General features: G+C 44.2%; 1 protein-coding gene and 1 non-coding gene across 7 annotated transcripts in view; both read left to right on the top strand.

Moving 5' to 3' along the window:
* NEB (nebulin) overlaps positions 1–25447 on the top strand; it is a 358296-nt gene that overhangs the window by 144137 nt on the left and 188712 nt on the right. For all 6 annotated transcript variants that reach the window (XM_060256972.1, XM_060256973.1, XM_060256975.1 and 3 more), the window contains 14 exons: positions 689–793; positions 1127–1234; positions 4157–4468; positions 5384–5590; positions 6794–6898; positions 7074–7181; positions 9126–9437; positions 11389–11595; positions 14161–14265; positions 16982–17089; positions 18906–19217; positions 19384–19590; positions 20934–21038; positions 22684–22791. In XM_060256972.1, coding sequence (XP_060112955.1) covers positions 689–793; positions 1127–1234; positions 4157–4468; positions 5384–5590; positions 6794–6898; positions 7074–7181; positions 9126–9437; positions 11389–11595; positions 14161–14265; positions 16982–17089; positions 18906–19217; positions 19384–19590; positions 20934–21038; positions 22684–22791 — 2409 coding nt within the window. The remainder of the gene's footprint in view (positions 1–688; positions 794–1126; positions 1235–4156; positions 4469–5383; positions 5591–6793; positions 6899–7073; positions 7182–9125; positions 9438–11388; positions 11596–14160; positions 14266–16981; positions 17090–18905; positions 19218–19383; positions 19591–20933; positions 21039–22683; positions 22792–25447) is intronic.
* Positions 4724–4790, top strand: TRNAP-AGG (transfer RNA proline (anticodon AGG)). Its single transcript has one exon. It is a non-coding gene; the product is annotated as a tRNA-Pro (tRNA).

Genomic DNA, 25447 nt, shown 5'->3' with positions numbered 1-25447 from the left:
CAAAACTGGGGGATACTCCACCAGGACCTGGGGACTGGCAAGCTTAATTAGCACCAGTAGAATGGGTGGGGAAAGGACCACTGGGAAATGACCCCACTCCACTTCTGAAATAGATAGGGAAAAAGAGCCTGCCCAGCCACACACGTACCATGTGCGGCTCAGCTAGGTGCCTCCTTCCCCACCTTGTGTGGGACTCTTTTGCACCAGCCCTGCATGGGCAAGAGTCACACTTGGAGCTGCAGCATCCTCAGTGGAGGTGCCCTCCAGGCCATCGGGCCTTTTGTCAGCGGCTTTAATCCACTCCACATGCGCCCAAAAGAGAACTGCTTCAATGAGACGGAACAGAAACATTGTTCTCTTAGACGTACCACAGCCAAGTCTGTAGACCTTAAAGCTAGGAGTCCTTTTTCCATCTTTGCTACAAAACAAGGGTAGGAAGCAGTGGAGGCTGCCTTTGTCCCTAACTTCCCCTCGATTTATCATTTTTAGTGTAGCTTCATTTAGATCTCAACTGGATAGCCAGGTGGACTAGTACGCTATGTACTGGAAAAGCGTTTTAGCCTTTTGAGGAGCTAGACACGTTTGAACATACATTAAATGTACATAAATAGTATGCTGATTAACTCAGAAATTGGTACCTTCTGATTGCTATGTAAGACTGATGACACACGCATTGTTTCCCTTTTAGATAAATTATAAAGTGGAAGGTGAGAAAGTTAAACACACTTACCACCTGGATCCTGATCTTCCTCAGTTTATTCAAGCCAGAGTCAATGCTTATAATATAAGTGATGTAAGTATTGGATAGGTTATTTTCCCATAAACTGATGTCTTCCTAATAATTAAAAAAGTGGTTTCGAAAATTAGTTTTGAATGTATCTTTTCCTATTACCTATACTATAGCGTAGGTAAACTCTGTATCCCCTTGTCAGCTGTAGTGATACTGCATTCTAGTTTGTGCTGAAGCTGCCAGTTCTTTTTTACTTGATAGAACAAAAAATTACTTATGCAAATGCTTTTTGGGTTGCCTTTTGTGACTGCAGACACTTAGATGTTCAGAACAAAAGAATAATATGCTCTTTCACAAAACATGCATGGTAAGAAGAATGCTTTCCTTCTATTTAAGGGTCATTACAAAGCAGACTGGAAGAAGCTGATTGCCAAAGGGTACGATCTGAAGCCAGATGCCATTTCTATAATTGCTGCAAAAGCTTCAAGGAACATTGCCAGCAATGTAAGTTTAACTCATTTAAAAATTCTCTGGTTGCAGGTGGTGGTGTGCTTTTCCGTAGAATGGGTTATGAGTCCACTGTGTGACACAGAGGGCGATTTCCCACACAGCTTACCGAGGAGCGAAGTCCCTCCTCACCGTGCAGCATCTGCTCGGATTTCCCACCAACTGCTCCGTGGATTCAGGAAGTGCCACACCTTTTGCGTTGCTAACGTAAACTAGGGTTTTAGCGATTTCCATTTGAGACGCAAAAGATGCACTTCCTGAATCCGCAGAGCAGTTGGTGGGAAATCCGAGCAGACGCTGTGCGGTGAGGAGGGACTTCGCTCCTCGGTAAGCTGTGTGGGAAATCGCCCTGAGTGTTGGACTGGATGGGCCATTGGCCTGATCCAACATGGCTTCTCTTATGTTCTTATGTTCTTAACTTTTGAGTAGTAGATTATTCTGTGCTGCCGAGGAATCAAAACTTCTTGCAGGGTTTAGAAATCCTTAATGAATTCTCAACTTTTTCTTATCTAATAGTGCCATCCTAGGCAGAGGTACACCCTTCTGACTTCAATGGATTTAGAAGGAGGCAACTCTGCCTAAGATTACTACACTATCATATAACATGTGGCTATGGAGAAGTCACCTGCATCTTCTGACATGCTAGGCAACTATCTGATGCAGCTAGCTGGACACTACTCATCAGCTATGGGATGGGATGGTGGCTCAGTGGTAGAGCATCTGCTTGGGAAACAGAAGGTCCCAGGTTCAATCCCTGGCATCTCCAAAAAAGGGTCCAGGCAAATAGGTGTGAAAAACCTCAGCTTGAGACCCTGGGTCTGATTCAGTAGAAGGCAGCTTCATATGTTCATATGCTATGCAGAGCTGGATTTCTACTTTCTGATTCACCCTGAAGTGGGGAGACAGCTCCCAATTAATTCCAAAGTGAGGACGGGGACTTGTGCGAGTTTTCTTGGTTACCTGTCAGCTAACATCTGGCAATGTTACCATCCCACAAACCCTGCTGCCTGGTTTTATCCTATCAGATTGTCAATTCTCTGTAAAAAAGGAGAGGTCAGCTACCATTTCCAGCCTCTTGCGTAACAAAATGGAAGTGCTGGAGCTTAATTAGCCCTTCCAGAACTGATGAGTGTTTGGAAGTAAGGGATGTAGTGAAGCAGGCCAAAGCAAACTTCCTCCCTATACCAAAAAGGAGAGCATGGAGGAGAGAGGTATGCAGTAGTCTAAAGAACAACACAATGGTAACAAGAAAGGAGACTATAAGCTAATAGCCTTATGTTAGGGATAAATCATAGAATATTCACAGATGTGTATAATCAGCTTTGTAAGTGCTTTTTGAAGAAGATGAAGATATTGGATTTATATCCCGCCCTCCACTCCGAAGAGTCTCAGAGCGGCTCACAATCTCCTTTCCCTTCCCCCCCACAGCAGACACCCTGTGAGGTAGATGAAGATATTGGATTTATATCCCGCCCTCCACTCCGAAGAGTCTCAGAGCAGCTCACAATCTCCTTTACCTTCCTCCCCCACAACAGACACCCTGTGAGGTAGAGGAAGATATTGGATTTATATCCCGCCCTCCACTCTGAAGAGTCTCAGAGCGGCTCAAAATCTCCTTTCCCTTCCTCCCCCACAACAGACACCCTGTGAGGTAGATGAAGATATTGGATTTATATCCCGCCCTCCACTCCGAAGAGTCTCAGAGCAGCTCACAATCTCCTTTCCCTTCCTCCCCCACAACAGACACCCTGTGAGGTAGATGAAGATATTGGATTTATATCCCGCCCTCCACTCCGAAGAGTCTCAGAGCGGCTCACAATCTCCTTTACCTTCCTCCCCCACAACAGACACCCTGTGAGGTAGAGGAAGATATTGGATTTATATCCCGCCCTCCACTCTGAAGAGTCTCAGAGCGGCTCAAAATCTCCTTTCCCTTCCTCCCCCACAACAGACACCCTGTGAGGTAGATGAAGATATTGGATTTATATCCCGCCCTCCACTCCGAAGAGTCTCAGAGCAGCTCACAATCTCCTTTCCCTTCCTCCCCCACAACAGACACCCTGTGAGGTGGGTGGGGCTGGAGAGGGCTCTCCCAGCAGCTGCCCTTTCAAGGACAACCTCTGCCAGAGCTATGGCTAACCCAAGGCCATGCCAGCAGGTGCAAGTGGAGGAGTGGGGAATCAAACCCGGTTCTCCCAGATAAGACTCCGCACACTAGTATTTGAATGTTGCAAATGGAGTGACAGAAGATTGGTTTTCAGATACATCGCTAGATTTCGCTTCTTGATTACCATACACGATAACTAGCAGCCTAGTATCTGAACCGATTGCAATAAAAAGCCTCCACAGTGTCGAGAATGGTTCCCCCACTCTTGGCAGCTGTGGCACTTACTGCTCACTGGGTGTTCCCGAAGAAGGCCATGCGGGTTGCTTTTAAACCATGCAGGCTGTTTCTAAAGTGGCCGCTGATCCAGGACTGCTGGGGCAGGCAGTTCCTGGTATGCTTCCCCCATCTCTTGCACCAGGGACGCCTGGGAAGCCGTGGCAGGCTGTGGTGCTATCATTGCTGGGAGGTGATGGTTTGGACAACAGGAGTGGGGTGAGTAGGCTCCTCCCAGCCCAGAGCTATCTCTGGACACCTGACTTCGATGACTCAGGCTAGCCCAATATTGTCTGGTCTCAGAACCGAAGCAGGGTTGACCCTGGTTAGCACTTGGATGGAAGGTCACAAAAGGAATCCTAGGGTTGCTACACAGAGGGAGGGAATGACAATTGACCTCTGTCTATTGCCTTAAAAAACCCTACAGGAATACCATAAGTTGGCTATGACTTGACGGCCCTTTTGCCATCAGTTATGCCTCTCTATTAATTGCTAAACCTTTGAATTAACTGGTAAACTGTTTTTGGTTTGTTTTCCAGTACAAGTACAAGGAAGCCTATGAGAAAGATAAAGGGAAACAAGTTGGATTCCGTAGCCTGCAGGATGATCCTAAATTGGTCCATTACATGAACGTGGCCAAACTGCAGTCTGATCGCTTATACAAGAAGGATTATGAAATCAGCAAGTTGAAGTATCATACCCCTGTCGACATGTTCAGCGTGACAGCTGCCAAGAAAGCCCAGGAAGTTGTTACAGATTCAAACTACAGGCAGTATATGCATAATTACACCCTTCTGCCTGATGCCATGAGTATGGCATTGTCAAGAAACAGAATGCAGATTCAGAGTGATGTATGTTATTTGCAGTTGATTTGTGTTTGTGGTCATAGCTCCTAACTAATGGAAGTATCATGGCAAAATGCTAAGCTGAGATTCTATCCTTTTAGATCCAGCTGCTCAGTTTTTTTGGCTCAGATGTCCTGATTTGACAGACGTAATGCATGCTGTGCTTTGGTAGATTCTGAAGTCATTGGATTTCCCCCTTTTTTTAAAACATCTGTTACACCTTTCTTGATGGATTAATAGACTTTGTTATAGGGGAGGGACGGTGGCTCAGTGGTAGAGCATCTGCTTAGGAAGCAGAGGGTCCCAGGTTCAATCCCTGGCATCTCCAAAAAAGGGTCCAGGCAAATAGGTGTGAAAAACCTCAGCTTGAGACCCTGGAGAGCCGCTGCCAGTCTGAGTAGGCAATACTGACTTTGATGGACCAAGGGTCTGATTCAGTATAAGGCAGGTCCATATGTCCATATGACTGAACAGGATTGAGCAAAAGGGATGGAGATTGTCCCAGCTTTAGTAGTGGAGGAATATTATGCAAATTAACTTCCTCCATTTTAGTAGGAATCCATAGTCACCTCACATTCATTGAATCAACTGTTTTAAAATGGCTTCCAGGAATGTTGAGAACGGTGACTGCGGCCAAGCACAAAATAACATGGGTCATACTTACCAGACAATGGATTTATATTAATATATAATATCCTCATTTTTTAAAAAGGTCATGTTTGTCGACTATGTTAGGGTGAGGGGAGGCCATTTGCTCAAAATGGTAATGGGCTTCCATTTAAGGGACAGGATCTCCTTGGGATAGGATATGGAGTCACCATCCCAATTTTAGACCACTTTGTGGCAGTGGAAGAACATGTTGCTCAACTGTTGTGAAAGCTGACATTTCTTTTCATATCCCATGTTTTTCTTTCTTGAAAGAATCTTTACAGAGCAGATTTCAGTACCTGGCTAAGAGGAATCGGTTGGGTGCCAATTCAGTCTCTAGAAGTAGAGAAAGCAAAGAAGGCCACGGACATTCTTAGTGAAAGGAAATATCGGCAGCATCCAGACAAGCTGAAATACACTCTTGACATGGATTCCATGGAGCAGGTGCTTGCCAAGCAAAATGCCACTACCATGAATAAGGTAATTAAAAAAACCCAGCCATCTATTTTTTTCCCTTTGATGAGTGCTGCTGTCTTTCAAAATGTAAAGCATATGGGAAGGATATGTGGGTTCTGTTCTTCACAAAATAATGCTGCAGCAGATTAAGAGTACCTGTTGTGAGAAGGGGTAATGTATTCACACAGATGATCACGTGAAGAACATCCATTTCAAGTAAGCAACCTACTTTTTCTGATTTAAGAACTCTTTATTTTCAGAGTTTTCTAGTAGGTTACTAGCAGTGTTCCTTTTAAACCAGGCTGGTTTAAAGGGACTGCAGAAGAAGCAGAGGGAAACAGCTGAGAGGCAGAGAGCAGTCTCACAGCCTCTCAGCCATTTTCCCCTGATTTTTTTTTCTGCAGTCCCTTTAACAAGTCTGGTTTAAAGGGACTGCAGAAGAAGCAGAGGGAAACAGCTGAGAGGTGAGGAGCAGTGTTTCCTCTAAGCTGTGTTAGTATGAGCTAGCTCGCAGTTTTTTAGCTTCTAGCTCGCACAGGCTTAGCTCAGGAAAAATGGCCCCAGAGCAATCTAATTTATGCAGTAGCTCATAACGGTAATGCCAGTAGCTCACAAAGTACAATTTTTGCTCACAAGACTCCGTAGCTTAGAGGGAACATTGCTGATAACGTATTTTTTGGGTATGCTTTCAGCTCTGGAAGATCAGAATGCGTGCCCCTACTTTCTGCTTCCATTGTGAAATTGTGTCTTTGTAAGATTTAAGAATTAAAAGGAATTATAACTAGTTTTGTCTATCGGAGTTGCCATTCTTGCGAACGGTAAACTAATCTGGCATAAAAACCCTGATGCTTTTGTTATAACTTACATAAATCGTTGAACATATATGAACATCTGAAGCTGCCTTATACTGAATCAGACCTTTGGTCCATCAAAGTCAGTATTGTCTTCTCAGACTGGCAGCGGCTCTCCAGGGTCTCAAGCTGAGGTTTTTCACACCTATTTGCCTGGACCCTTTTTTGGAGATGCCGGGGATTGAACCTGGGACCCTCTGCTTCCCAAGCAGATGCTCTACCACTGAGCCACCGTCCCTCCCTCGTTGTGAAACGTGGTGGTTTCCTTAGGGACCTCTGATAGAGCAGCTTATTTAAACTGCTTCACACTTGGATGGTATATAAGTAAACTGAAAAAGTGATATCTTCGTTTTTTCTTTTTCTTTTTTTACCGTAGAGGCTGTATGTTGACAAATGGAACAAAGAGAAGACTGAGATTCATGTGATGCCTGACACACCTGAAATTCTCTTGTCCAAAGCCAATCAAGTCACCATGAGCAATGTGAGGTTTGAAAGCAGCAAGCAGCCTTCTTAGCCTTTACAAAGTGCCACTTTTTAGGTTGCATCTCTGCAAGCACAAATGCCAATTGTATGACAGCAGTCTTCTGTAATTTTCTTCAGAAAGAAAACAATTGTCTCTAATGATTTTTCCTGTATATCTGTCTCTTTTGGAACAGAAACTGTACAAGGCTGGATGGGAAGAAGATAAGAAGAAAGGTTATGATCTGAAGCCAGATGCGATTTCCATAAAAGCAGCCAAGGCTTCTAGGGACATTGCAAGTGATGTACGTTTAATCTTTGATGTTGCCTTTCATATATTAGAAAAACGGGGCGGGGGTGGGGGAATCTGATTTCTTCCTAGTAAAAACCCTGTTCCGCATTCACACAGTGAATTCACACAGCCTGCATTCTTTCGGTTAGAACCATATTCTCTTTTGGACGGAGTGGAAAACAGTTCTTAGTGCTGCTGCTGTTTATTGCCTTAGTTTGTTATAGACTTCCAGAATTTTGTTGATTCTCAATCGCTTACTTGTGCTGGGTCCATCAAATTTATTGATTTGTTTGTTTGTTTAATATTCTGTCCTATCCACAAGTGGGCTCAGGGTGGCTTCCAACAAAAAATCATCGGACAGTAAAAACAGTAAAACAATGAGTGGCACAATAAAGAAAAACAAAAAGGGGAGGAACGGTGGCTCAGTGGTAGAGCATCTGCTTGGGAAGCAGAAGGTCCCAGGTTCAATCCACGGCATCTCCAACTAAAAAGGGTCCAGGCAAATAGGTGTGAATAACCTCAGCTTGAGACCCTGGAGAGCCATGAATGGGGCTGTGGCTCAGTGGTAGAGCATCTGCTTGGGAAGCAGAAGGTCCCAGGTTCAATCCCCGGCATCTCCAAAAAAGGGTCCAGGCAAATAGGTGTGAAAATCCTCAGCTTGAGACCCTGGAGAGCCGCTGCCAGTCTGAGTAGACAATACTGACTTTGATGGACCAGGGGTCTGATTCAGTATAAGGCAGCGTCAGATGTTCATATGTTCAAAAAGCCCATGCCTTGTGTCAGGCAGAGATAGGTACTCCACACAGCTCCAGTGCCAAAATAATACTCAGTGGGACACTGAGGAAAGAGGCCATGAACAGAGGAGGTGAAATAATTGTCTGCTAAAAGCCTGGCAGAACAGCTTCATTTTACAGACCCCGTGAAACTTGCAAGTCCTGCAGGGACCTGATCTTGGGTGGGGGCATGTTCCACCAGGTTGGGGCAAGGGCCGAAAAAGCCCTTGCCCTGTGCGAGGCTAAGTGGATGTCCCTCAGGCTGGGGATCACTAGGAGGTGCTCATTGGGAGTATAAAGCTCTCCAGGGCTCATGTGAGGAGAGACAGTCTTCTCCCCAGGGCTTTTTTTGTAGCAGGAACTCCTTTGCACATTAGGTCACACACCCTGATGTAGCCAATCCTCCAAGAGCTTACCTGTAACCTCTTGGAGGATTGGCTATATCAGGGGTTTGGTGGCCTAATATGCAAAGAGGGATCCCTGCTACAAAAAAAGCCCTGCATCTTCCAAGCCTGATGCATCTTTGTGCGGGGATCTTTAGATATTTCACATTGGATTGCTGTATCAAGGAGAGATAACTCTTATCGCTACAAATGTACTCAAGAGTAATACTAGATTGTGAGGCACTCCAAAGGGATCTGTTGAGGCTGGGTGAGTGGGCGTCAACGTGGCAGATGAGGTTCAGTGTGGCCAAGTGCAAAGTAATGCACATTGGGGCCAAGAATCCCAGCTACAAATACAAGTTGATAGGGTGTGAACTGGCAGAGACTGACCAAGAGAGAGATCTTGGGGTTGTGGTAGACAACTCACTGAAAATGTCAAGACAGTGTGCGATTGCAATAAAAAAGGCCAACGCCACGCTAGGAATTATTAGGAAGGGAATTGAAAAGTGCTCTTAAAACCATTCATCTGAACAAGCTCAAGGATGCTTAACTTTGTGTCGGGCTGTGACTCAAGTATTATTGTTAAAATATATGTGTGCAAATGGATGGGGATAAATAACTTCAGTGCATTGTTATTCTGATCTCCCAACTGTTCTCATCTTTTTTTTAATTTACAAACACTCAACATTTATCTAAAGACATAAATCAGGCTGCACAGAACAGTGTAAAATATGATTTGCCATTTTCATTAGCAGGTTCTCCTATGCCTTGTTTTAACAAAAGTGTCTTTATTGCTTTCAGTATAAATACAAACTGGCATTTGAGCAAGCAAAGGGAAAGCACATCGGGTTCCGGAGTCTCGAAGATGACCCTAAGCTGGTGCATTTCATGCAAGTTGCTAAAATGCAATCGGAACGTGAATACAAAAAAGACTACGAGAAGTCCAAGACCAGGTTCCACACCCCAGTTGACATGTTCAGTGTGGTGGCAGCCAAGAAAGCTCAGGAGGTGGTGACAGATACAAACTACAGAAATATTATCCACACTTACAATGTTATGCCGGATTCCATGAATCTTGAACTAGCCAAGAACATGATGCAGATACAGAGCAATGTAAGTAGAGAACTCTACAGCCTGTGAATTACCAAGGATCCAATTAGATGAGATGCTAGGAAATCTGTGATCAGACATTCCCAGCATTCTTTAAAGACCAATAAACAGTTGCCCAGGGCTACAGTTCAGATTAGATCAGGAGAAGGCACTGAATCTTTTAAAGTCTGATATGCATACTTGCTGCTACCAAAGCAAATTCTCTGCATTACAGTATGGGGGGGGATGGCAGAGATATCCCCATTTGCTGGCTGGAGCACAAATGGATGAATTTTACTCGAGCCCTTTCTGCTTTTGTGTTTACTACGGCTCTCACCTCCCACCTCAGTTGCTACAAAAACCTGCTTCCATATTCACTCGCACACTCACCCCACTCTCCCATCAGATTTTGAAATTCCTTCCACATCCTTTTCCCAGCATTCTGCTGTCACTTCGCTATATCTCCATAGTTTCCAAGAGTGTTTTTTTCAGAGCAGTATTTCCCCCTACTTCTCTTAATTTGCTCCCAAGCCTTTAAAAGTAGAAACATTCCCTCAGATTTTTCCTCTCCCTTCTCCTGGCAGACTAATTGGTCTGCTCTTATTGGTCAGTTTCATACTAGGCATGTTTTTTGAAATAGGAGATTAAGAAAGTAATTGCTTTTGTCTGATTCATTTGCAAGTTAGCTTGGTTGGTTAAGATGCTGAACTTGATCCTTCTTTGGGGCAATTTTGTATTTGAAAAAAAAAAAGGTTTTCTTTTAAATTGACTCCGACCACAAACTTTTCAAATGTGAGCATAATGCTGCAAAACCTACTTTGTGGCAGCAGCAGCTTCTTTCCCTTTTATCGTCTCTTTTAAAAATAACAATGAGAGGAACTCAGGCTGCAAAGCACTGACATCTCCACCTCCCTCCTCTCTCACTAAATTCTTAAAACAGTGTCTGCCAGTGTTTTTTTTTCTCCAGCAAACTCCTTGACTACTGGGGCAGGGGGCAGTAATGGCGATCCCACAGTAAATTCAGCTGGAAGAATCACCTATTTCAAAAGGCACGTCCAATGTGAAACTAACCAATCCAGAGAAACCAATCCCAGAACATTACCCAGGTTTTCTCATTGGTATGTAGAATACATACACTGCAGTTCTCAATAGAAATCAGAGAGAGAGAAAAAGATGTAGACTGCAGGCACAGCATTAGAAGTAAACCCCAACCGGCTTGACTTCAGTGAAAATCAGAAGTTAGCCATGTATGCAGAATGGACCTCAGTCTTTCACTGCTAACACTGCAGTGGATCCTTTCTAGCATGAGAGGAGCTGTGCTATTTAAATGAGAACTTTCCCTGCTCTCACCCTCACTCTAGCCTGCTGTGAATTCTGAAATTATGCCCCCAGGTTCAAGTGGGCCCCTGGGAAGAGCATTTAGGGCAAAGTGGAGAACCTGAAGTATGTATGTTGGGAGGGGGAAATCACTGAAATGTGTATCTCCTTTCATGGGCATAAGCAGGAAAGGACATTACCATTATGCTGGTAAGTAATTTTGCTTCCAGGTGAGAATCAAACTTTTGGAGAAATTCCTCAGATTGTATTTCCATCAATGTTCAGTGTCAAGACCTCAGGTCTTCCATCCAACAGATCTTTCTACCTCTTTTAAAGACTACTGTAAATAGCATGGAAGAAATGTACTGAGAAAATTACATTTTTTGCAATAAAGGTGCATGTTTTTACAGTTTCAGTTCAGCATTACTCAGACCATTCAGGCAACAGCAATCTAGCATACAGAAGAATCAGTTTTTGACTGCTAAACATAAAATCGCTATTCCAAAAAGATGCAGTGGATTGCTGCAAATAAATCGGTATATCAGCTTCACTTAAAAATACTAGCTGTGAATTGAAATATCACCAGTGAACACTGGCGTTAAGATAAAGCACTGTTTACCTAGCGTTTTTCATTTTGAAAAATTTCATGTTTCTTCAGAATCAGTACAAGGCAGACTATGATGAATTTATGAAGGGAGTTGGATGGATTCCATTGGGATCCCTAGAAGCTGAGAAGAATAAGAAAGCCATGGAGATTGTAAGTGACACGAAGTATAGACAGCATCCCGACAAACTGAAGTACTCCATCCTGATGGATTCCATGCCCATGGTCCTGGCTACAAACAATGCAAAAATTATAGATGAGGTAAGAAAATAAACCTCCTCAAGCAGATACTTGGAGAGCAGGATACACGCAGGAGGGATGGTGGCTCAGTGGTAGAGCGTCTGCTTGGTAAGCAGAAGGTCCCAGGTTCAATCCCCGGCATCTCCAACTAAAAAGGGTCCAGGCAAGCAGGCGTGAAAAACCTCCGCTTGAGACCCTGAGAGCCATGAATGGGGCTGTGGCTCAGTGGTAGAGCATCTGCTTGGGAAGCAGAAGGTCCCAGGTTCAATCCCTGGCATCTCTACTAAAAAAGGGTCCAGGCAAATAGGCGTGAAAAACCTCCGCTTGAGACCCTGGAGAGCCGCTGCCAGTCTTAGTAGACAATACTGACTTTGATGGACTGAGGGTCTGATTCAGTATAAGGCAGCTTCATATGTTCATGTTCATATGTGCTAAAAAAAAATCATTTTTTGAATTCAAAAAAGCAGAGCAGACACATTACTCTATAAATTTGATTTCTAAGAATGAGACATCCGGAGATGGTCCATTCACCAATGTAAAAGAACCAGTGACAAATGAGCACAAAGAAATTTAAAAAAAATTGACCCTCATGTGTTAATAAATACATGACTAAAAGGATTTGACGATTAGTTATTGCTAGAAAAATTACACTGATGTAGTCAGCATGTAACTGGTTTAGTACCTTCTACTAGCTCCTAAATCTCGAAAGGAGATTTGAAAATACCACTGCATTGGGGGTGGGGGGAGATATTAGCAGAACAGTCCATGCTTAGCTGGTCTTCCTGTTCAAAGTGGTTGAACAAAGCTGCTATCAGAACAAAGTTTGTATCCAGTGGCACCTTTATGACCAACAAAGTTTTATTCAAGATATAAGCTTTTGTCTGCATGCAAACAAAAGCTTGTATCTTAAATAAAACTTCGTTGTTCTTAAAGATACCACTGGACTCAAATTTTGTTCTTTTGCTTCAGACCAACATGGCTCTGCACTGAAAGCTGCAATCAGTAATGAATGATTTGGGCAGATGTTGGATGCTACTTCAGAGAATCTTGGGGTGCGGTCACACGTACCATTAGTGGTGACACAGCTCCGTCTCGCTGACGGATTAAATATGTTCGTCCACACGTCCACATCTGGCAATCGAGCGTCATCCAGGGTCATCCCAGAAATCACCATCTGATCACGCATGCGCCAAGAAAAGAACGTGATAGTATTGGATGTCTGGACGCTCAACAACAGAATGAGTCGCATTCTTGGATGCTCGACTGAACGGCCCTGCATCGCATCAATATTCAGCGGTTCAAATTTGATCGCTACACGCCCGCTTTTAATGTGACGCGTGACCGCGCCCTTGGTCTAGTCGCTGTGAAACTTCCCTACGCTTCAATGAAAAATCTGCTGCTTTCCCTTATGACTGCCATATGTGTGGTGATTACTTATCAAGATTGGTATCAGGAATTGTCATTGTAGGGTGGCTATCAGTGCTCATGACCCTCCAGGGGGCCCACTGCCAAATCCTGGTGCCATTCAGCCCTGTTGCTTTTCTTCTTAGGCAGTTCTGTCTGCTTGACTGCTGTCTTCAATTAAGCGAGCAGTAATAGGAGCGAAGGGAAAGAGCAGCTACCACTGTTCCCCTCGCTGTTTCCTCTCCATCCAGGTAGCAGTGGGGATTTGGCCCACAGAGGGATGGTGAGTGACTGAGTAGCAGCGAGGAGGTGGACCCACTGTGGAAAGTTAGGTTGATTGAGGCCCTCTTGCACAAGGAACCTCTCTCCCCCTTCAAAAAGCCACCACCCACTTTGGACCCAGCATTTAGAGATGACTCAGCATTGATTCTTGATTGTACTGAGTAGAAACAGAACCGGTAGGGATTGTGCCATTTTAAAATGTTAGGAACAGCATTTAGCAGTCAGCTCTTCTTGCTGGATTCAGCCTGAGGTTCATGCAAATCTAAATTTGTTAGTGAGTAATATATGTCTACTTCCAATGTAATAAATGAAAAATCTTTGTTCCGGAGATGCAAATACTTCCAGGGAAATGATGCTGAGGTTTGCATTATTGCAAAAAAATTTTTTTTCCCCCGAGAGTTTATTTTTGTAATAGCAAGAGCAAATAGTAGGATTTGACACTTAGCAGTATCACATGGATGCATTTTATAGTCTCAACATTGTTGAGCCTGTGGGCACATTTAGAATGAAATAGCATGGTGTGTGCAAACACAAAATGACTGCCACAAAATGGCTGCCACAGGAGGTGGAGCCAGCCACAGAAATGCTGTAGCTTACCTTCAGTCACACAGTGAAGATACTTGTGCGGTGGTGCCAAAGGAACATTTTAAAGAGTGTCCTCAGCCAATCAAAAATCCAGCGGCCAATCCAAAGCCTTTCTGGGTAAAAGTTCCACCTGCCCTGCTCACTTCCTTAAAGCACTTGACAAACACCAGGAATGGCATCAGCAGCCACAATGGTGCCCACGGGCACTGTGCTGGAGACTCCTGATCTAATTCATTCCCTCTTCAAACAAGTAAGTGATTTGTGGCAAGTGATTTCTGTGGCAGATGTTGATAGAAGTTTTGCTTACTTTTTCAGCACCTTTACAAAAAGGACTGGGAGGCAGACAAGACAAAGATTCACATAATGCCTGACATTCCTGAGATTCTTTTGGCAAAAGCAAATGCATTTAACATCAGCAATGTAAGTATGTCTGCTGCCTAGCTGGAGCTGTACTCCAGTCTCTTACCACCAGGGATAATTAAAAATGAACTATCAATCCATATATTTACCAACCTGACAAGAACAGCCAATTCCATCCCAGCAAAGCTTAAATACAAGCGAAGCCGATCAGTACTTAGCATAATTATTGCCTTGGAGCACAATCTTTCACTGTTACTCACAGGTTAGGCTCAGTGGATTTGATCAAGGTTTTATTTTGCTAGAAGCCACCCAGTACTTTCTGTTGTGGTGGAAGAAAGTGTAGCTGTTAGTGGAATGAAATAACATGATCCAGTCCACTGACTTTAGTTCAGGACGGGAGCCTCTTATTTATTATTTTTAAGGATTGCTAATTTATATGAGAGCCAGTTTGGTGTAGTGGTTAAGTGTACAGACTCTTATCTGGGAGAACTGGGTTTGATTCCCCACTCCTCCATTTGCAGCTGCTGGAATGGCCTTGGGTCAGCCATAGCTCTGGCAGAGGTTGTCCTTGAAAGGGCAGCTGTTGTGAGAGTCCTCTCAGTCCCACCCTACCTCACAGTAGGGGAGGAAGATAAAGGAGATTGATAGCCGCTCTGAGATTTGGAGTGGAGGGCGGGATATAAATCCAATATCATCTTCCTCTATATAATAAATGTCAAATAAAAATGACTAACAATTGGGCTTCTGTGGAGCTCCATAATAATTGTAGTTGATTGAGCTATGATACAATTATAGTGATGGACACAAACCAGAAAAATATGGTTTTAGGCTTATGGTTTGCGGTGTGCCCAGTTCATGAACCTCGAACTGGTGACATGGTAGACACTGCCCCCCCCCCCGTGTGCTAGAGACACCAAACTCATAGGAGGTGTCCAGCTCACTCTCCTCTACCTGCTCTCCAAATTTGGTGAGGATTGGATTTACTGGGTCTAAGAAGGTGCCCCATCCTCCATAGTTTTCAGTTGAGGGGCGGGGGGGGGGGGAGCAAAAAAGCAAGGGTAGTAAAAGCTAAGCAGAACAGAATCAAAGTCCCAGATAATCTCTGCAGTTGAAACTGAAGATTCGAGACATTTTTGCAAGCCCATGAGAACCAGTGCAATGTGCCCAGCAAAACCAGTACCATGTGGCAGTACAAACTCAACAGGACTAAGGATAAAGCCAGAGAATCTCTATAGTAGAAACTGAAGGTGGTGGACGGTATTTTTCAAGCCCAGAAGAATCAGAGTGCCCAGCAGTACCAATACAATCACAGAATGCCTGGCAGAACCCAGTGCCACTGGCATTTCAAGATTAAAAGGACTGATCTCAAAGCACGGAGTCACAAATCCAAGCAAGTCAGAGTCTGACTCACTCTAAGGCAGCTATCTACGTCTCTCTCGCTTCCATCCATCCAACCATCCTCCCTCCCTCCCTCCTCCCTTCTTCCCTCCGTCCTCCCTCCACCCGTCCTTCCTCCACCCATCCTTCCTCCACCCATCCTCCATCCATCCATCCATCCATTCTCCATCCATCCTCCATCCTTCCTCCATCCATCCATCCTCCATCCACCCACCATCCACCCACCCATCATCCATCCATCATCTATCTATTGCTAGCAGATGATATATTATTTTGGAAAAGCATATTTTTCAGAACATATTGCCCTTGGCCAGGACCAGATCGACATTTTTTTTGAGGGAGGGGGGGGGGCAAAATTAAAAAAATAATGCCTCCTTATGGGTCCATTCTGTCTTATGGGCCCTTAGACTAGAATGGACTTCATACCCGATTTGGCGCCCCCGTCTGGCAGTGCAAGGGGCATGCGTCCCCTCTGCCCCTCCCTTGATCCAGGCATCCAGACCTGCCCTTGGCAACTATGGAGTGGATCTGAATAAAGGTGCTTTCATAGAAAATGTTCCATGGATGTACAAAAAGAGTTAAGTCAAAATGGCCCCTCTGTGCTCACTATGCTGCGCTGTCACTTGACAAAAAAGGCCAGGCTGGATTAGAAGGAATTCAGAGTTGATCAGAGATATCTGTGCAATTAAGCTGAAGTTTTGTGGGCACACTGTACTCGAGCTCAGGGGGAAAACTTCATACTTGCAAATTCATTGTTTAGATTTATGTTAATTTATTAACCTCCGATTTTTCTTAATTTTTTTTTCTTGGAGATGTAGTGCCTTCAGTGTCTATCAAGGCTGCTCTTCTTGCACTAGCTCCTGAGCCCATCATGTGGAAGGGCAGACTATAAACTGACTAAATAAAAATAAGACAAATTGATCTAGACTGGAGCCTGCAGCCTAGGCTAATGCCATAGTTCTTTTTATCGATGGCAGAATATTTACAATTTTATAGGATCAATTTTAGTAAATCGATTTAACCGTTTTGTAATTGTTTCTTTTAATCTTGCTTTCAACATTGTCTGAAAGCAACCTGGTTTTAATGTTTTTGCTGGTGTTCTTTACTGTTTGACCTTGTTTTTATTTTCTGGTTGTGTACCACATGGGGAAGGCAACGGCAAACCACCCCATAAAAAAGTCTGCTGTGCAAAAAGTTGCGATGCGACGTCACCCCAGAGTCGGAATCCACTGGTGCTTGCACTAGGGATTACCTTTACCTTTTTTTTTTTTTACCACATTTATAATAGCCTTTGGCCCCACGCAACAAATCTGACAATCAGTTAATCTAGTAATATGAAACATAACCCTGCTTTTAACTTCCCTTTTTCAATTCACAGAAAATGTACAAACTTTCCCTGGAAGAGGCTAAAAAGAAGGGATATGATCTCAGAGCTGATGCAATTCCCATTCAAGCGGCTAAGGCTTCTCGAGACATTGCTAGCGATGTAAGTTGTGAAGGGAAAGCATGTTTATTTATTTTGCAAATGTATTATCTGTGTGGCTTTATTTCAGTTTTATACAGTGGTTTAAATGCAACCGTGTCCTTATTATCTGCAGAAATATTTTACGGATTTGTGGGGATCCCACAAGATTCTATATTGTCACCCATGCTTTGCAGCATCTACGTAAAGCTGCTGGGAAAGGTCATCTGGAGATTTGGGCAGAGTTGCCACCAATATGCAGGTGACACTCAGCTCTATTGTGTGCTCCTGGCAGATCCCAAGGATGCTGTGGAAACTGTAAACGGGGTCCTGGAAGCAGTTTTGGAATGGATGTGGGCTAACAAGCTGAAACTTAGTCCTGACAAAATGGAGGTGCTACTTGGTGGGGGAGGGGAAGCCTGACACAGGAAATGGGTTATTCCTTGTTCTGGATGGGGTTGCAGGAGCACGTTTGCTCCTGGATCTGGACCTCCTGCTGGGTAAACAGGTGGCAGTGGTGGCCAGCAGTGCCATTCACCAGCTTCAGCTCATAAAACAGCTGCATGTCTTCCTGCGTGGGAAAGGTCTTCTATATTACTGCAATGTCTTCAGGGCTCTATTTAGGTGGAGAGGCAGCACAGGAAAGTTTTAAATAAATAATAAATAAAATAGATAATAAAGCCCCTAGGAAGGGGGATGAGCAGCAACATAACGGAGAGCCAGTTTGGTGTAGTGGTTAAGTGTGCAGACTCTTATCTGGGAGAGCTGGGTTTGATTCCCCACTCCTCCACTTGCACCTGCTAGCATGGCCTTGGGTCAGCCATAGCTCTGGTAGGAGTTGTCCTTGGAAGGGCAGCTGCTGTGAGAGCCCTCTCCAGCCCCACCCACCTCACAGGGTGTCTGTTGTGGGGGAGGAAGGTAAAGGAGATTGTGAGCCGCTCTGAGACTCTTTGGAGTGGAGGGCGGGATATAAATCCAATATCATCATCATCATCATCATCACCATCATCATCATCATCTTCATCTTCATCATCTTCATCATCATCTTCATCATCTTCTTCTTCTTCTAAAAAAGCAGTCATTATAAATCAATGATAACCATAAAAGCAACTGGCAAGGACTCCATAAATCACTACTAAAAAGGATGTGATAAAACTTCAGTTAAAAACCTGAACATACCAAAATGCTTTGGTCTGGTGCCCAAACGACTGTAGGGAAGGTACTGGGTGGTAGGCTGGACAGTACTGGAGAAGGTAGTCCTTGAAGTACCTCCACTCTAAACTGTTAGGGATTACCTAGCTTTTCTTTCATGGATACGGCAACCTTTCCCAGAATGCACTGGCTCCTCAGTTTTTGACAATGTTGTCAGCCTCCAGATAGGGCCTGGAATCTCCCAGAATGGCAGCTGATCTCCATACTACAGAGATCAACTCCCCTGGAGGAAATGGCAGCTCTGGAGGGTGGAGTCTACATCCCTGCTGAACTCCCTCCCCCTTCTTAGGCTACATCTCGGATTTTTGCCTCAGGCTGCAGCCCCCTGAACTGAATTCAGTACTTTCCCTAAAAGTTCCTTGACCCTCAGAAGTTGGGTGTTCAGGGGGTGAAAAGGCTGCTTGATGAAGGGGGAGGTAGGAAAGATCCATTCTGTGAGTGAAGCTCCACTCAGGGTTCTTTGGATATAACACATTGTCATCTTTTAGGCTGTTCACGTTCAAGGATTCGCAAATTAATTTTTCTAGCAGAGAAGAGAACCTCACACAAGTTGAGGTTACTTAGCCAGTTTTTAACCGGCTAAGGTAAAAATTTTGCCTCTTTCATGGTTTTTCTGTTTTCTTTGCAGTACAAATACAAGCTAGGCTACGAAAAGGACAAAGGTAAGCTTGTGGGCTTCCGCAGCCTTCAAGATGATCCCAAGCTCGTCCATTATATGCAAGTGGCAAAGATGCAGTCAGACCGGGAGTACAGGAAAGCCTATGAAATCAGCAAGACCAGGTACAATACACCCGCTGATACTTTCAGTGTCATGGCAGCCAAGGAAGCACAAGCAAATATCACCAACATGAACTACAAAAAGCTCATCCACAAATACATCCTCCTGCCAGATTCATTGCAAGTAGAACAGACCAGGAACATGAATCGGATTCAGAGTGATGTAAGAGTCTGCCTTCTCTCTCTTTTTTTTCTAGTAGTTAATGGCTACTGTCTAGACATATCAATGTATATATTTGGTGTTGCAAGTGCAACAGACAGCTGTTCAACTGCAGCTGTATTTTATTAAATAGGTTTTTTTTTAAGTTATGTGCCTTTTGCATCTGCAGCATGAATACAAGCAAGACTATAATGAATGGTACAAAGGACTTGGTTGGAGCCCTGCTGGGTCACTGGATGTCGAAAAGTCCAAGAAAGCCACTGAAATAGCAAGCGACACGAAGTATCGCCAGCACCCGAGCGCTTTCCCGTTTACAAAGAAGATGGACTCTATGGATATGGAGCTTGCAAAATACAATGCTGGCGTTATGGATAAGGTGACCATTTCTATCATATGTAATAATGACTGAAAAAAACCCTCAGCTGCATCCCATTCCCTCTTTTCAGCGCTGTCTCGATAAAGAAATATGAGCCAGCATACAGAAGTAATAAAATGGGTGTTGTTTGCTACGTGTTGGAGATTTTTGGAAAGCATATCCATAAGATTTCCTTGAAATAAGCCTTTAAGGGTGTACCAGTTGGAAAGATGATTTACCAGCTGCTTCCACGGATGGAAGGATTTCTGCCCGCAAAGTATCGCTTCTCACCCCCGGCTGCAGCCCCAAATGCCATTAATGGGAATGTTGTGGCCGATCGCTTTTGCCCATGGCTGCTATATTCTCCAACAGGAAATAATCGTGCTGTACTGGTGAATGCTGTCAGCAGTGAGGCCAGTCATGGGAGAACATATGTCAGTGGGTGGGCTGCTTACACTGGTAGGGGCCCTTCAAGGATATGCAACATGTCTCTGTTTGCAGACAACCTAGGCATATTTTGCACTCCCTAATATGTATATATGTGCTGCCAAGTGGTGACATATGGTGACCTCAGCCAGGGGCTTTCAAGACAAGTGAGAAGAGAAGGCGGTTTGCTGTTGCCTTCCTTTGCAGAGCCTTCCTTGGTAGTCTCCCTTCCAAATACCTGCCCTGCTTAGCTGCCAAAACCTGATGAGATCACACTATGTTGTGCCACCTTCCCTCTCACATATGCGTTTCTACACACACAAACATCCACACCGTATGTTAGAATGATGACCAACTTGCTTGTTTTACAGAAAAATCAAACTGCAGAGGTATATGTATATGGAGAAAGTAGAGAAAGAAGTACTTTTCTCCCTTTCTCACAATACAAGAACTCGTGGGCATTCGATGAAATTGCTGAGCAGACAGGTTAAGACGGATAAAAGGAAGTACTTCTTCACCCAAAGGGTGATTAACATGTGGAATTCACTGCCACAGGAGGTGGTGGCGGCCACAAGTATAGCCACCTTCAAGAGGGGTTTAGATAAAAATATGGAGCACAGGTCCATCAGTGGCTATTAGCCACAGTGTATGGAGCACAGGTCCATCAGTGGCTATTAGCCACAGTGTATGGAGCACAGGTCCATCAGTGGCTATTAGCCACAGTGTATGTGTGTATATAACATTTTTTGCCACTGTGTGACACAGAGTGTTGGACTTGATGGGCCGTTGGCCTGATCCAACATGGCTTCTCTTATGTTCTTATGTTCTTATGTTCTTATGTATTGATAAAGCTAGTAATAGATTTATGGCAGCACTACTGCCATGTGTGAATATGCAATAACGCTAATTGATCTTCTCTTATATTTTTTTCCCGTCAGCATGCATACATACAAGCATGGGAGAAGGATAAGACAACAATTCATGTGATGCCGGATACACCTGATATTATGCTGGCTAAAGCAAACAAGTTTAATTACAGTGAGGTATGGAAATGTTTAAGAGCTTGTTGTGTTGGTTGATATATTAATTGCATTCCTATTAAGTAAAATAAGTGCACATCTGTGCAGGGCTTTCTTTGTAGAAAAAGTCCAGCAGGAACTCATTTGCATATTAGGCCACACCCCCTGACATCACCATTGTTTCACATAGGGCTTTTTGTAGAAAAAAGCTCAGCAGGACCTCATTTGCATATTAGGCCACACCCCTGACATCACCATGGTTTCACATAGGGCTTTTTGTAGAAAAAGCTCAGCAGGACCTCATTTGCATATTAGGCCACACCCCCTGACATCACCATTGTTTCACATAGGGCTTTCTTTAGAAAAAGCTCAGCAGGACCTCATTTGCATATTAGGCCACACCCCCTGGCATTACCATTGTTTCACATAGGGCTTTTTGTAGAAAAAGCTCAGCAGGACCTCATTTGCATATTAGGCTACACCCCCTGACATCACCATTGTTTCACATAGGGCTTTTTGTAGAAAAAGCTCAGCAGGACCTCATTTGCATATTAGGCCACACCCCTGACATCACCATGGTTTCACATAGGGCTTTTTGTAGAAAAAGCTCAGCAGGACCTCATTTGCATATTAGGCCACACCCCCTGACATCACCATTGTTTCACATAGGGCTTTCTTTAGAAAAAGCTCAGCAGGACCTCATTTGCATATTAGGCCACACCCCCTGACATCACCATTGTTTCACATAGGGCTTTTTGTAGAAAAAAGCTCAACAGGACTTCATTTGCATATTAGGCTACACCCCTGGCACCAAGCCAGCCAGAACTGCGTTCCTGTGTGTTCCTGCTCAAAAAAACAAAACAAAAACCCTGCATATATGAATAAGTAGTAGCTACAAACTGCTAATGATTAAGGATAGTGGATTCAGTTTCTTTGAGGCTTCTAATAGTTTGTGGTACTTTCTCTTGGAAGGACTCTATGTGATCCATTGTGCTTTTCAGGAACTCTCGTGGTTCCTGATTCTGATACAGTCAAATGAAGAATGTGAGCAACGCCTCAGCCGTTGAATTTCCAAAATGCCTAATTCAAGTTGCTGCGTTGCTAATACCATTCAGGTCAATTTGTTTCAGCAGAATACAGGATTAAGCAGCCTTCAATGATGCCATCAAATATATTTTAATCCTGACTTCCTATCTGTAAAAAAGACTTCAGTAGTTCTGCTGAGATCTTATAACCTCTCAATTGCCCAGATTCAGTAAGAAAGTCATTCAAGATGATTTACGTCATGGTGTCATGATGTAGGATTCCAGATTATTATGCTTCAGTTATGCCCTTTTGAATTGCTAGAAAGTTTTCTAAATAGATTTATGTGCCTCAGACATTTGAAGTAAATTTGCTAATTCCTTCTTAACAAAAGTCTTTTGTGGGTGAACCTTTCTCAGAAGTTTTTTGCACATCTGAAGATTGCCATGTAAAGCAAAAGCTGAAGTGAATTCTAGCCACCACTCCCACCCCTAGACAAATCAGAGGAATTTTGAGGGAATCAAAAGAGTTTTGATGATATAAATAACATTTCTTTAAGAGGGTCTTATGCACACCAAATTACAATACTGAAATGTACTTGAATGGGATGTGCATTGAACATTTTTCTTTTTCATTTCCACATTAGAAATTGTATAAACTTGGATGGCAAGAAATGATAAAGAAAGGCTATGATCTCACAGCTGAAGCCATTTCAGTGAAAGCCGCAAAAGCATCACGAGACATTGCTAGTGAGGTAAGTTACCTTATAAATGCAACCTCCTGTACGTCTGATACATTCAGCCACTGTTCAAGACTCATTAAATGGTTTTTTAATTAAATGGTTTTTCACAACCAGTGAGAGCCTTTGCTGAGCAGCAAGTTCCATCACATGACGCTGTGATGTCACTTCTGGTTTGTACCCAGAACTGCCATCATGCCATAGAAGTACAAATTCCTGGTGTGTTGTGATATCATTTCAGGGTTCAACCCTGTGCTCTCATTTTACAAATTAAACTTTGTTGTCTCGCAGTCTTTATTCAGACGTATTCACCAACCTTTATACCGGCCACCAAGCTGTCCATTTTGGGGTTATGAGCAGCAGCTGAGACCAGGCTGACTAGAGTAGTAATTATTCTTCCCTTTTAGAACTAAATGCCTTTCAAAATGGTCTTATTTTGTCCTGTGAACATCTATCATTGCAGTCAGCTTTTACCTGTCATGAGGGGGGCTTAGAAAGATCCGCCAGGACTTGGAGGCTCTAACTGCAACCTCTCTAGCATTCATCTCGCAACATCTGACCCTGGTTCTTCCAAGAAATTAGCAAAATACACTTGAAAACAATGTAGATTTTTTTTTAAGGTTCAGATTTCAGGGATGGTATCCATACTGGTATTCTGAATCATTCTGGTCCCAATATTATTTCAGAATTCAGATTCAGGTCCTCTCCCCCCCCCACCCCAGAAATTCCAGAATCAGAGGGGGTGTTGTTTATTATTCCCTATGAAGGACTCTTTCCAGGGGGGCTTGAGTAGGTGTTTTTCAAGCTAATGGCACCCAAACTGTCAAAAACCTAGTCCTGCCTATCCAATAATGACTTTCCAAATTTAAAACAAATTGGATAAGGGTATCCAATTCTATGGTCCACCTGGAAAAGGTGTCCCTAGTCACCCTACTTTTCTCCCCTGTTTCCTATGGGGAAAAGATTCCATGCTTTCTTTAGAGCAAAGAAACCAACAGCCAGTGGCCAAAAACCTCCTAAGGCAAATAAAACCAACAAGCCAACAGAACTGACATCAAACCACAGAATTCTGTTGACCCATGGACCAATGTAGCAAGTCCAGCATAACAAATGTCAGACCAGAATTTTTGCCCGTACTTAGAGAACGCTGAGAGAATTTTAATGATTGGGCGGTAGGCTTGCCAAGTCCAATTCAAGAAATACATGGGGACTTTGGGGGCGGAGCCAGGAGACTTTGGGGATGGAGCCAGGAGACATTGGGAGCGGAGTCAGTAGCAAGGGTGTGACAAGCATAATTGAACTCCGAGGGAGTTCTGGCCATCACATTTAAAGGGACAGCACACCTTTTAAAATGCCTTCCTTCCATAGGAAATAATGAAGGATAGGGGCTTCTTTTGGGGTTCATAGAATTGGACCCTCTTGTCCAATCGTTTTGAAACTTGGAGGCTATTTTGGGGGAAGGCACTAGATGCTATGCTGAAAATTCGGTGCCTCTACCTCAAAATACAGCTCCCCCAGAGCCCCCGATACCTCCACATCAATTCCCCATTATGCCCTATGAGAATTGATCTCCACATAGGAAACAATGACGTGCCCAGCAGACATTCATTCATTCATTCATTTATTACTTTCAATTTATATCCCGCCCTCTCCGCAAGCGGACATTCCCCCTGCCGCCTCGTTTCCAGCGACTCTGAAGTGAGGGATTGGCATCTCTACTCACGAGTTGCTGCCAACTTCTTCAAAGTAACACAGACACCCCATCACAAGAGGAAGCCTTTCCAATCGGAGACTGAAGCCTCCGGAGGAGGAAAGTCACATGGTGGCTTTGGGGGTGGGGCTTCCCCCTGCCGGCCAGCTGACTGGGGGCGGGAAGGAGCCTGGGAAAGCAGAAGAACCCCCGCTGGGACCTGGGGATTGGCAAGCCTATTGGACAGACACATTTAGTGATTCCCCTGACTTCTGATCTCATTGCCTGGGAGAGCCGCCTCACTCCCACTCCCTCTCATTGCCTGGGACTCCTGTAAAACTGAAGGAAAGGTCTGGGAACCTTAAAGGCTGGCTCTAAATATCCAGAGGCAGCATTTCAGAAAACCTGAATATCATTCCAGATACATAATCCAAAGTTATCTGAAAATACCAATGTGATTTTATTGGTATTTATTGGTATATGCGCCCCCTCGGCCAGATTGCCCGGAGATTTGGGCTGGGTTGCCATCAATATGCAGATGACACCCAGCTCTATCTGCTAATGGATGGCCGGCCCGTCTCCACCCCGGGGAACCTGGACTGGGCTCTGCAGGCTGTTGCAACGTGGCTTAGGCTGAGTGGGCTGAAGCTGAACCCAGCGAAGACAGAGGTTCTCTATGTGGGTTGTGGCACTCTGGGGAAGGAAATATCTCTCCTGGTCTTTGACGGTGCGCCGCTGAAGACGGCGCAGCGGGTAAAGAGCTTGGGTGTTTTACTGGAGCCTTCATTATCAATGGAGGCCCAGATAACAGCCACTGCCAAGTCAGCATTTTCCCATCTGAGGCGGGCGAGGCAGTTGGCCCCTTTCCTAGAGAGTCAGGACCTAGCAACGGTGATCCATGCGACGGTCACCTCAAGACTGGACTACTGTAACGCCCTCTACATGGGGCTGCCTCTGTGCCGGACCCGGAGGTTGCAGCTA

The sequence above is a fragment of the Heteronotia binoei genome, chromosome 16 (assembly GCF_032191835.1).
Source record: "Heteronotia binoei isolate CCM8104 ecotype False Entrance Well chromosome 16, APGP_CSIRO_Hbin_v1, whole genome shotgun sequence".
Taxonomy (NCBI): Eukaryota; Metazoa; Chordata; class Lepidosauria; order Squamata; family Gekkonidae; genus Heteronotia; species Heteronotia binoei.
Note: the sequence above shows the minus strand (reverse complement) of the source record. Positions and strands in the feature narration are given on the sequence as shown.